The sequence below is a fragment of the Halichoeres trimaculatus genome, unplaced genomic scaffold (genome assembly GCF_033239565.1).
Source record: "Halichoeres trimaculatus isolate MK-OKI-2021-1 unplaced genomic scaffold, fHalTri1.1 fHalTri1_scaffold_21, whole genome shotgun sequence".
NCBI classification, from domain to species: Eukaryota; Metazoa; Chordata; class Actinopteri; order Labriformes; family Labridae; genus Halichoeres; species Halichoeres trimaculatus.
The window spans coordinates 25,563,150-25,576,704 of record NW_027437199.1 but is presented as its reverse complement, the minus strand read 5'-3'; the positions used below and the strand labels follow the sequence as shown (position 1 = coordinate 25,576,704).

General features: G+C 41.6%; 1 protein-coding gene across 2 annotated transcripts in view; it reads left to right on the top strand.

Annotated features, from left to right (window-relative positions):
- The first annotated feature begins 252 nt into the window (after positions 1–252).
- The window catches only part of tbc1d22a (TBC1 domain family, member 22a), a 48,691-nt gene continuing 35,388 nt past the window's right edge, over positions 253–13,555 (top strand). For both annotated transcript variants that reach the window (XM_074697713.1, XM_074697715.1), the window contains exons 1-5: positions 253–497; positions 1,174–1,230; positions 4,636–4,819; positions 6,619–6,901; positions 9,095–9,277. In XM_074697713.1, coding sequence (XP_074553814.1) covers positions 436–497; positions 1,174–1,230; positions 4,636–4,819; positions 6,619–6,901; positions 9,095–9,277 — 769 coding nt within the window. In that variant the 5' untranslated portion in view covers positions 253–435. The remainder of the gene's footprint in view (positions 498–1,173; positions 1,231–4,635; positions 4,820–6,618; positions 6,902–9,094; positions 9,278–13,555) is intronic.

Here is a 13,555-nt window from a genome sequence, read left to right as displayed (position 1 = left end):
CATCATGACATGTTGACACTTAAGTGGCTGGTTATGAATGAGCACCAGAGATAGCATTTTGTGGTCTTCGACCCTTACAAGGAAATCTGAAAGGGGACTTATGCCAGGACCTGGCATAAACCCGGCTGGAGGTAATTGCACTGTAGTGATTAAACTCTGGAGTTGGTGCTAATATAAATAAACTACAAGTACCGACCGCCATCAAACACAACAGAAGAAGAAGAAGAAGAAGAAGAAGAAGAAGAAGAAGAAGTAGAGGCACTTGTGATTGGCTCACAGCGCGAAAGCGTCGTCTGAGCCAATCAATGCAAAAGGTTGTTTCCTCAACATGGCGGCTGTTTGAGTTTGTGGAGCGAGTAGCTTGAATAAAATAATCTGTTGTACAGTTTACATCAGCGTGTCTGTGTCCACGCCTGGGTGGACAGCACAGGGAACATGTCAACTGACGGAAATAAAAAACAGTTTTGGAAAAGAAACGTTGCGAAGGTCCCGGGCAGGTGAGTGACGTGTTACCTGTTAGCCTGGTGCAGCTAGCATTCTGTCTACGGTAAAATGAGAAATCCCCGACCCTCTGTGTGAGTCTGTCCCCTCTTTAACTTCCCCAGTGTGCATGTGGACTGCTCTCAGGGAGCAGAAAGTATTTAAAAAGACGCAAGTCTCTAAGTTGGACTCTCTCTCTCTCTCTCTCTCTCTCTCTCTCTCTCTGTGTGTGTGTGTGTGAGTGAGAGAGAGAGAGAGCCAGTCTCCTCTTTAGTCCCTGTGAGTCACTGTCCTTATAAACTTTTCTCTGTGGGGATTTACTCTTAAAGAGCAGACGCATGTTTGAACACGAAGCAGAGCTTTCAGTTAACTGACCATGTAAGTGTCTCTCCTCGTTAGCTTTCTGTTTGTGGATCTCTTTGAAGCATAGACAGTTTAACACTCGTCGGCTGTTAGCCGATCCCTCGTTTATCAGCGGCCAACAGCTGAGCAAACTAAACTACATTGCTATCTATAACTAATGATTAAACAGTCGTATTGCAGTCATTGCTTTCAGGGGTTGTAATACTTAGAGTAGTTTTCATGACGCTTGCTCGAAGTATTCACATAAACATTCGTATTGCTTACGGACGAATTAGCCGACGTTGCTAGCTTGTTAGCTCATTTATGTGCTTTCCTGTTTCACTTCCTTAGCATCCAGCATGTTTATGGAGCACAGCATCCACCTTTCGACCCACTACTTCACGCTAAGTGAGTATGATTTTGATTCAATTAAAAGCCCGAGTTCATGCCTGGTAATGATGCTGGGCGGACTTAACGTTGCTGGTGTGTTTTAATGTTCACATGTGTTCAGTTCTTAAACTGAGGAACACTAGCTAACGCTTTCACTCACGTCATTTACTGAAAGATAGTTTCTTTCCACTCTAATTCCCCATGAAGGAAAACATCTGATGGGAAGTATTCACCTTGAGTCACTTCCCAAACAGGAAGCTGTACATGTTTGTTGTGCCATCTGACAGCTGACAGGGACACTAGCTCGTCCTCCTATCATCTCTGTGAGTTCTACTTCGTAGGACATTAAGAGGAATTTATTTTTTTTTCTGTTTTTTTCAATTTGAATACTCAGAACCAGCCGAGCAATATACAGATGTTGCTAAGACCCAGTCTCTTATATGGCTGTCTTTATAGGGATTGACTTTAATAATATTGTCTTTGTTTTGCTTATGTGATTTCCATTGTTTTGATGTTATTTGTTAAAGAAGGTGTCAATCCTTTGTCTTTACACTAGGGGTGCAACAATCACAATTTTCTGGCCGATCACGATCTTTTAGAAGCCTGACCTGCCGATACTGACTTGGGTTGATACCAATTTTTATTTTTTTTATAACTGACAGCATATACCTTCAATGGTCCAATCTTATTTCATTAAAAATCATTGAATTATACCTGTGAAATGGGGCTGGGTTAAAAAAAATCGTTTCTCATTTTCAAAATTTGATATCGATTCATAAAGTCTAAGGATCAATCTTTTTATAAAAAGAAAAAATTCCCTTTTGCGGCTAGATTTCAGTTGCAGGCCGCTGGTGCTCCGTACAGAATATTTTGTTTCTGCAAGTCAATGTGGGATATATATTCATACAATATATCTGTATATCTCAAGTTTTTGCAAGATTATATGAAGTGTAGATCAGCCCAGGATACATCTAGATCAGCGCGTCGCTTCATGCTCGACAGACTTAAGTTCATTAGGAGATCCTAACTTTGGCATACAGCCATCTTAGCGTAACAAACTTTGTTTAACGTTAGATAAAAACTACAGAAAGATAGCGTCAGACCTCCTGTTTCAGTGTTTTTGTCCTGCTTCAAGATGACATCTGTGTCAGAGATGAGAAAACGCTGTCAATCATCCTCCTTTTAATCAGCTGACGCTCGTGTGAGCAACAACTAACAAAATGTTTAATCTTGAGAGTCTGAACAGGAGATATGACTTCACTGTCTTCAGACTGGTCCTCTGAGAGCAGCTGCTACATTAACACACTCTGTGTTGGGAAGGGCGCATTTGATTTGTTCTTCCACTCTGCCCCGTTTGTAAAATAGCTACTGTGGAGGGATGTTGTTTTCACAAAGGAGAGAACTGGATTATGCATTATGCTGTAATACAAAAAATATGAGTGAGTTAGTTTCAAAGATAATGATACCAGTTTTGTTGGCAAGTCGTGAGAATCAGTTCTTTGAAGAAGTAGTGAAAAGACAAGCACCAGTAAAAAAAACAACAACTTTTTTTTGTTAATGTGAATCTTTTCTATGAAAATGTGAACAAATGTGCTGTTAAACACAACCCAGGTGGACATGGTGAAAAATAACCATGTAAAAGTAAATTTTGCATAGTTACTGAAAACAAAAGACTGATTTCAGGCACTGTTTTTTTCACTCAAAGCTCCGGCAAAAGTAGAATAAGTATTGAAACTTTATTAATACTAAATAAATCGATATCAAATCGAAACGGATTGTAAATCGAATCGTACCAGGACCTTGTGGACCGGAATCCAATCGATCCAGAAAATCAGTGGCGATACCCAGCCCTGCTGTGAAACAATAAAATCTTAATGTTTTAACTTAAAAAAATCAATAAATTGTCCTGAGTTTTTAGGTCTCAGAGAAAAAAGTGATGATGGCTGGCTGTCAGACTTTCCCGGAGGTATGCAAGATCAGTTTTATATGTAAGGATGGGCCAATCACCAATTCCCAGAAATTGAGGAAATCGGCACCTATTGGTCCGCTGACCCATCGATTTATGCATGTTTACTCCACTGTCCGTGAGTGAATGCACCAGATGGTGTGTGCTGCATATGTTAACAATCTATTTATTTTCTATTCTGGGTCGTGGTGCAGGACCATCTATTTCCTCGAACCTTACACAAACACTAGGTTTAGATGGGCAGACTACATGCCTGCCAGTTTTGACTGATAAATCCAATGTTTCTGTAGTGAATAGAGACAGTTTGTATACCTCATTTAATTTCAAGTATACAAAGAGATAATACATTTAGACATGGTGTGCAGATTAATATGTTAGACATTTAGAGTCTGACTTGGGAAGGAAAAGTGGACTTATTTTGCCTGCAGGTGGATCCCATCCTGGATCCCACTAGAGTGGCAGAGTGAGAGAGTGTGACTCATGCTGTGACTCGTGACTTATTATCCATTAATTATCCTCCGTTGCTAGGCGCTACCCAAGTAGCTGCCTGTTGCAGCAGCTCTCTCGTCTTTGTCCGTTTCTTGTAATTTTTTCGTCTCTTTTTCGTCATCTTTGTATTTGGAGTGGATCATCACTTTGTATGGTTCATTGTCGGTCACGGACACCAAACTTTTTGTGGCTTCGGCGGTATTTTTTACTACTTTTCTCCTGTGTTTGTCTGGAGATCCTACATGTAACCATGGCTGCATTGTTTACATGCGAAATTAGCCGTTAGCAGCCTGTAGCATGTCAGTGCTAACTAATGTAGGGCTTGATGATTTCCCTCGAGCTGAGGAGGAGGAGGTGAGGACGACGTGCTGGTTCTTGGATGTGAGCTGGGAGGTGACAACGTGGACCTGTCCTTCCATCCATTGTTGTTGGGAACGTGGGATCTAGCCCCGGGGGATGGACGAGCTAGCCGTGCTAACCCAGCGGCATCGTGCTGTTCACGGACGTGGCTGACGGAGCTGACATCGGACGCCGGCACCACATTGGAGGAGCTTCGCCTGCTGTGAGCAGACAGGATCCAGGAGACAGATACTGAACAGACTTCTGGGGAGGCTCAGTCCTGGACCCTGTGGAGGTGGAGACTGGCTGGGCTGGAGAGTGGTGGACGAGTTGTGGACGGGATGTCGTCATCTAATTTCTTATGGACTTTTTTGCACTTTCTATTTTCTTTCTTACTTTTGTTTTCTTAAATGCTGCGGTGACACCTGAATTTCCCCTCGGGGATAAATGAAGTATTTTCTATTCTATTCTATTCTATTCTATTCTATTAATATAAGTAATGTAGCTCAATAAGGACAAAGGCATATTGTGTCTTTTCTTCTCTTCAACAGCATCCTCACCCCACACCTTCTTTTCAACTCACTTTGATTTAACTTCTCTTTCTTTGTTTCATGGTCTTTTTCTTGTAGCTTGATTAAGGCAGGGAACAAGCCGCCTCCAGCCACACCAAACAAACCCAAGAAGGCTACCACCTTCCAGGAGTTTGAGAGCATCACCAGTGATGCGTGGGATGTTGGGGATGATGATGATGAGTTGCTGGCTATAGCTGCTCAGAACCTTAACATCGAGGTGGTCATGGAAACAGCCAATAAGGTGAAGAACAGAAAACTGATTCGTTATAAAACATTCAACGCCTGATGAATCCTTTAGATTTATATTTGGTCCAATATAAAGCATTAATATGAATGTAAACACCTATCCTCTACATTTAGATCTCTAGAAAAAAAATCACATTTTTCCAACAACATAATTATGAAGATTTAAAGAAAAAATAGTCAAAGATTTAAAGGGGCTGTGAGGAATTTAAGGGATTTTGAAAAAGTCTCAATTTGAGATATTTACCTAATCCTGATCTAAATATAAAATGAGATAATCACGACAATATAGGTTATTACCATAGGCTGCATAATTACTGGGCGTTGTCTCCCCGTTGTCACCCATCTGTTCCTAAAACAGAAAATTAAGCACATCTGTTATAGCAGCCGTATTGGGAGTGGCAAGGACTTCGAGTACAGCTATAGGGTGTCTGTCAGTCACATGACCCTGAGCTATGCCTCTGATTGGGCGAGCTTGCTATCTTAATATCCTCTGAACGGCTGAGTTAGAAAAATATTTCCCCCACACAGTGTGTGCCATGCTAAAATTAGCGACTCAGACAGAAGGCGTTTTTTTAACCAGGCTGTAAATAGGTTAATTTCTGCTTTGAAAACAGCTTTTTTTGGCTTGGTGTGTCTGTGACGTCCTTTACTTCCAGAGCCAGCCTCAAGCGAATACTCGAGAAACAGCAGAATTTAGCACTTCCGCATCATCTCATTTTCTTAGCCTGAAGTTTGCTGCTTGGTTATTCCAAAATGCTACTTCTAAGCCTCCCAATCCAATCAGACAGGAACAAGTTAAGAAGAGAAGAAGCAAAATAAACAGGAGAGTAATAGAGCATGAGGTAATGGTCAAAATGCAAACACAAGCTGAAGGTTGAAACCCAAGCTAAAGTTAAAACAAGGGCTAAAGGGCTAAAACACAAGCTAAAGACCAAAACATAGGCTCAAGTATAAAACACAAGGTTAAGGTCTTAAGTCAGCTAAAAGCTAAAACACAAGTTATAGTCTTAAAACAGCTGAAAGCTAGAACACAAGCTAAAGGCCAACATACAGCTAAACACAAGCTAAAAGCTAAAACACAAGCTAAAAGCTAAAACACAGGCTAAAAGCTAAAACACAGGCTAAAAGTAAAACATAAGCTGAAGGCTACAAATAGCTAAATGCTAAAACACAAGCTAAAGCATAAACACAGGCTTAGCTGTTTGTTGTCATGAGCATTCAGCATTATTGCTGGACACAATGATAATGTTACAGAAAATTTGATGTCTGTGTTTTTAACTTCAGCAAAACGATATCAATGCCATTTCCTGTTTTGATGCCATTATATAGTTATTTTTTTCATACACATTTCTCAGTGCCAATGATTCTTTTTTCAGTGTCAGGAGATGTTTTTCAATGCCACATCCTATTTTCAATACCAAACATTAAAGTCATAGTTTTGGCTCCATATGACTATAGCTAAATATAGCTGACCACTAAACTACATAGCTCTACATCATTGTTGAAGAAATTAACTTGTTGCGTTGTATCTGGTAGAGTTGAAACGAAGATATGAACTCCATCATTTCCTAAACAAACTCACGCCTTGTTAGGAGTCATGTCTTCACCACAGTGAGTGTGAGACTCCAGGCCGAAAGGTGGCGCTGCAGTCCACTTCAAACAGGTCCTCCTCACAGCCTCTTAAAGAATGTTTTTAAAGTGACTGAATCACTGTGTTCTTTAGCTAGAGGTGTATACAATCTGTCCACAACTCTGATTACAGATGACCAATAACCTCCCTTGTCTGTCAAGCAGGTGATTGAAAATCATAGCAAGCAGCAGGAGAGGCAGAGGCTGGATGAAACAGATTTAGAGCACAGAGAACAGAGTGCTCAAGACGAGGTAGCCGATGAGGAGGAGGACGAGGAGGAGGACGTGGTAGAGGATGAGGAGAACGGTGAAGAAGGGGATGAGGAGAACAGACTGGGTGAGGAATATCTGACCAGCCCAGAGATGTCGTTTGCCTCCCAAACCAGCCCTTACACTGATGGGCGCCTAGTCAAGTCCCACAGTGAAGCTCCAATTGGGTCTCCTAAAGGTTAGTAAAAACCATTGCGCTTGACACCTTTGTACTGAAAGTTAGACTTCTCATTGTTTCCAAATAACTTGTTCAAAAAACCTTTTGTGAGTCCTAGAAGAGATGCAAAGGGAAAGGAGTACAGAAAACAACCTGGACGAACTACTATTAGTCTCAGAACAACTTAAAACATTGGGTACTCTGGCCCATGAAAAACCACCAGACTAGAAAAAGATGTTAACTGGACGGTTTGTCATAAAAAGCCTTAGCCACCTGCCCTTTCCTTTTTACTTCCTTTTTACTATTCCTCTGAACTTTGAGTTGTCTTTCACCCTGCTGTGTCCAATACGCTCGGACAATGTTTAAAAGTTATTCCATTTGCCTCTTCAGGGCTTTAAACCCTGTCTCCTAGCTTAGCTACTGTTTGTGTACACTTTCATTTGGGGTCATAATTCTTCCTTTGTCTGCTACGATCACGTTTCCAAAAATTAACCTCTTTACCACAGGCTCTTACTTTTGTTCCAGCCATAGTATTAACTAGCTCTTCAACAAAGCCAGCTTCAGAGCAAAGTCTTCAAGCGTAGTCAAAAAGAATGTAGTTTAGCTGGATTATCCTGTGCCAGACACAGGATGTATACAGTTATTGTGAATGAGAGGAGAGCTAACTGCAGCCAGTTCACCATTCACACTGTGATCAGTTTACCTGGGCCTATTGTCAGCTATTCAAAATTACCAGCACACACATGGAAACAATGTGCCTTTAACTTGTCCTGGGTGACTGGTTGTGTGCACTGCAATATAATATATATTTGGAAATCTTGAAAGATAGGTCCTGAAATGTGACAATCTATTGGTGCATTTATAAAACCACCGATATTAAAGAAAGTTTCATATTTTCCATCAGATATTTCAGAATGTAAAATTGGTTATGTTATGAACCAAACAAAAATCTAACTTTTAAAAAAAAATATTTATTTTTTTACCAAGATGACTTTTAATGGTTAAGGAGGAGCGAGTGTTAGTGGTTAGGGAGACCTGATCAAGTAGTGCGAGTATAAATGAATATTGATTTCAGAAGGCCAACATTTGTGTGGAATAAAATCTTTTTCTTATGGATCTAAGATAAAATTCCAATAATTTGAGATACTGGATTTTTGGTTTCCATGAACTGTCAGCCTTAATCATAAAATTCATAATGAAAACTGCTTCAATTAATTTACTTTTCCTACTGTCAATATTCTATAGAAGTTAACCCTTTGAGTTCCATAAAGTAAAGCACTTTCACAATATTATAATTCTTTGGTACGCGGCATCAACGAGTAAAAAGAGTCAGGAGTGTAGGCTGTATAAAATATGGACGTAATCTCAGTGACATCACCCATCTGTTCCTGAAACAGTGAAATGAAGGCAATCGTTTGACGCAGCCACATTGGATATGACTCAGGCTTCGAGCTTCCTTTCTCACAGCTAAAGGAGGCCCGTCAGTCGCACAGTGTTTCATCTTTTCATGCTGCAAAAGTCTGTGTTTTTGGCTTGGTGCGCATGTCACGTCTGGTCTTTCTGTAGCCAGCCTCAAGCACATTTTCGATCAACAGCAACTTTTAGCACTTCCACATAGGCTTCATTTTTCTAAACTGGATGTTGCCCCTTGGTCAGGAGTTAATTGTGGAAGGGGCTCTTAAGGTACTGTTTAAATTTGCCAGCTGAAACACAGTTTAGATGATTTTAAATTCACTGTGTACTGAGGGTTTGATTTATCATTGTGACAGCAAACATTCTTAACTTGTGCCATACAGAGTAACAGTAAACAGCAGCTCATTTAATCTAGAAATGTATTTTTTTAACATAATATCAGCTGAGTAAATGTGGTTGAGGGGATTCATGATTTGATATTTACCTGTTAATAATGATTACAGATGTCAAAACAAATACTAGTCCTGGTTTTGGACAACATTTTACTTAGCTGGCGGGAAACAGTCGAGTAAAATCAAACTCGTTTTCTGTAAAGTTGGGACGAAGATAGTGAGGTCGTTGTCCAAAAAACAGCCAGAGGTCCATCAGTACGGCACAGAGCGCTGGTAACCTGTAGCCTGTTGCATGTACATGTATTCACATGTTTCACAAAAGCAAAGGGAATTTAATACAGGATCTTGTGGGTTTTGTGTGTATCTTGTGTCTGTGAAAGTTTGTTTTATATATTTGCTGTCCCACCAGATGCAGCAGGTGAGCATGCAGCTCTTCACAGACAACGGTCTCTGCCCCATCGGCCGCCCGTCATCCCACTTGTGGCTCGCATGGCTGACCAGAACACATCTGGCACCCTGGCCATGACTGAAAGGGAGGCATCTCGTCTGGATAAGTTCAAGCAGTTGTTGGCTGGACCCAACACAGATCTGGGTGAGAAATGCTTTTCTAAAAGTCTGTAGTATCCATACCAATGTTCTTGAAGAGTTCTGTTGTCTCACTCAGCTATTCTCATCTTTGACCATTGTGTGTTTTTTTTTGTTGTTGTTGTTTTGCGTCTTAATTGTCATTTTTTCACCTTCCTTTGCACCTCACATCCTGAAAGTGAGTAAATTATTTTCGTACAAGTCTCATCATGTGTTATTCTTTATAGTTATATTTATATATTTACCGGTAATGAGTGGTCTTATATTTGGATTTATAATCCATTCATGTCATAATGTTAGCATTACAGCTGTAGTGCTAACATTGCTGAAGTTAAAAGAGAAAATCATTCACTTACTTTCACAACTTTTCTGTGTTTGTTGGGCTAACTGACCTCTTAACCCTAACCCTACTTCCATTGTTTTGTGGCTTTTGCAAATCTGCTGACACCTACCAGCCACCGTACATAGCACAACATAGCATAGATATGTACTTTGATCAGCGATGGTGTTAGTGAATTAAATTGTTTGAACGAGCAGCATTTGCTGAAGTAGGCCATTTGCTAAAATTGATGTAAATGGAGCAAATGAAGAAGAAAACTAGGAAACGTTATCTTCCAAAGGAGCTGCAATTGGTGCGTCTTTAACCAGCCTTACTGGTACTGCTGTAGTGAAACCAGAATGATAAGCTGCGTTTCCACCAAGCAGTACGGGTCGGTTCAGTACGGTTTGGGACGGTTTGGGACAGTTAAGTCTCATCCCGTTTGCGTTTCCACAGCAAACTGTGCCCTCTCGTGGTGGGCGGCGTGTAAGCTGGATGCCGGAAGCCACAGCTGGTAAACAATAGCGCGACGCCGTAGCAGCTTACCCCCTAATAAATCCAACAAAGAAGGCAATGCGACACAGTAAACAAAGAGCATGGATGGAAGACATGCAGCATTTCGCCCTCTCTGTGATTTTCATGTAACTCTCTGTTACAAAGTGCAATCAAGTTTCGTTTCAGAGAAGTCTGTGAGCCGACAGGAGAAATGCAGCCGCTGTCGGGGTAAGTGATGATTCTTTTGACCAATCAACGGTCTGCAGTGTGTTGCTCCACCTCCCGAGAGCGGATCGGTTCAGTCTGGCACCCATACGAAAGGGTCCCAAAAAAGTGAGACGGCTCGTCTCGGTTTTTAGGGATCCGTCCCGGGATGAGTCAGTGGAAACGCTGCTAAAAGCGCACCGTACAGAGACGAACCGACCCGTACTGCTTGGTGGAAACGCAGCTATAGAGTTGTGATTTTGGTGCTATCACCTGTACTGTAAAAGCTCATCCGGTGCAGACTTGTTATTGGATTTAGTGAGGAAGTTTGTGTTTGCTAAATACTGACACCAGAAATGGCGGAGTTGCGTGTGGTATTTGCATGTTTGTTTTTGCCAGGAACCTTGTGGCGTCTTGCCTCAGTGGTTGTGCTCCATTTGAATGACGCCTGAATAGTGCATGGCTTCGGCCTGCCAACTGTCTTTCCTTGCGCTCCCTTCAGCTTTCTGCTCAGCCAGCACTGATTGACAGCACGTCCTCGCCTCGTGCTGTCTTCTGCTTTTACTGGCCTTTATACAGAGCCAAGCACACAGGCAGGTAGGATGCCTGACAGGCAGGTTGACAGGACGACACCAAGGAGCAAGCCCATACACACTTCATCACACTTCATCACACACACACACACACACACACACACACACACACACACACACACACACACACACACAGACAGTTATAATTTTTGCTCTGCAGCCCAAAGGACCACAGGTGAGAACCTTCACTCAGGCGTTTACGGTGCTGTGACTTGGTGCTGATGCATGCTGAGAGGTTGGGGAAAAACCTCAGGGTAGTTTTAAAGGTGTGGAGCCCACGGAAACATTAGATCCTGTGCAATGACTCTCTCAACAAACACCTGGGAACAGTTTTTTTTCTACATTTGATCACTGCTGTGTGTTTATTCAGGGAGGAGGAAAAAGGGCCTACTCTCATTGGATGAACATGGATCATCTCATGTCTCATGTAATGAATACATAAAGAGCTTCCTGTAAGACATGCAAAAAGTGACCACAGAATGGGGCTGTTGCTGTTCAGCTGAGTTAACTGCAGCACATAGTGGCTGGCTTTCTGATAGGGCTTTGTGTGTCAGCCCGACCCTGCAAAGCCCTGACATGTAGACAGCCGAGCACCAGGAGGGAGAGAGACTGCAGATATGTTTTAATGTAGTTTCAACTTAGCACACTTAGTGGTACAAATGCTTACCTGTCATTTGGTGCATAACCTTATGAATTTTACTTGCAAAATGGAGAAAACATACACATTTGGCACTTGATGGTGTTAATATCAGAAAAAGTGACTACGTGCAAAGCAGTGTCCTTAAGCACAGTCAACAATTGGAACCCCTGTCTGTCACATGACCTGGTCTCTTCTCATCCGCTGCACTGCTTATTCTCCTCCTCATAGATCAGCTGAGCATTGCTCAGTTCCTTGGCCTTCCTTACAGACACATGCTACATGTGTGTCTGTACCAGCCACACTGAAAGCAGAGGATGGAGACAATGCTGGCTACCTTAACATTCAGTCAATATTCAGGTTAAGGCCAATATTCTGGTTTCCGAAACATTCAAACTGTTTACATGGTATCCTGATCAAAACAGCGACGCACGCACGCACGCACGCACGCACGCACGCACGCACGCACGCACGCACGCACGCACGCACTCACACACACACACACACACACACACACACACACACACACACACACACACACACACACACACACACACACACATCTCAGTGGATGAAAAACATAATTTCTGCTACTTCTTCTTCTTCTTCTTCTTCTTCTTCTTCCTGGATCCATAACAACAGAAGCAGCACTGTGAACTTCCTGTACTCAAAAGTAGGGATGCACTGATCCAACTTTTCTGGTACCAATACCGATACCTGGGCTTCAGGTATTGACTGATATTGATCTGATGCCAGTGTTAAATAATAACCTGCATGCCCTACTGTGGGAGAAGGCTGGTCGTGTTTTGGGTAAAAGGCAAAAAATGAATATATGGAATTACTTAGATTAATATTTAATTTAACTATAACATATATAAATGTTAACCAGCAGTTTGGTAAAAACTATGCTTCAGAATGTGTAGAAATTAATATTCAATTGTAATATTTTTAGACTGGTAAATCAGCAAAAAAACAAAGAAAGTGCATCAGAGGTAACATTCCAAATCTAGTATGCAAGAGCTTTAATCAAAAAGAAAAGGGGAAAAAGCTGGTTGCTGGATCGGCATCATGGATCGGCCCCTTCCCACCAATACCGATCCAGCTTTGAGGGGCACCGATCCACCAATACCCGATGTCAGGATTGGTATCGGTGCATCCCTACTCAAAAGACCAAGATTCCTTGTGAACAGAACTTGTGCAGGACACAAATTAATGTTCCTTTGGATGGGGATATCACAATAGGCGCATACATGACCAAATATTCAGGTTGGAAAAGGAGTAACTGAGGGGGGATTTTCAGGTTTATAAAACTAGACTATGAGCATATTCAGTTTTTTTTGCAATGGTTATTGGTGTTTTCATGGCCATGCGCAATCAGGGTCTTAACATAGTATTATCTAGTTTAAAAACCTGTTCTCAGTTTCAAAATGGACACCAGCTGAGCAGTGACAGGGACACACAGATTGAGGCAATGGTCGACATGTAATCTGTTTACTTATATGTCAAAATGAAATCAGGCTTGTTTCATAGTGGTCAGTTAGTCTGTTTGAAGTACCAAGAAAGTTCAGGATTGACTGTTCCAAACTTCCTGCTTGGTGGAAACACACCGTATCAGTCCTAATGTTCGGACTGTTTCCTGGGTACAAACACACCAGCTTAAAGAAAATCAGGAAAAAAATAACAGAAAAAAAAAGGTTCTGAGAGATGTTTAAAAAGGTCATTTTTGTCCTCTGAGTGACCCCCAGGGGACAGTTATTTGTCTAAAAAGCATGTCCTGCTAACAGATCCATGATGGCACTACCTCAGGCTAAGTTTTGACCATGGTCTGCCAGTCTGAGAACCGGGTCTAACAATCCACTCCAATAACTTCAGGTACAGATCAGAAAGACGGGGGAAGTTTTGGTAGAGAGGCAGAGTTAGAAGGTCAGTAGGTTTTGTTCATCAATTGACTGAGCGCTTAATAAATTACTTGATGATTTCATGAAGATTGTTCTGATTAATTGTAGGGTACAATAGTTTTCAGGTGAAACAACAACT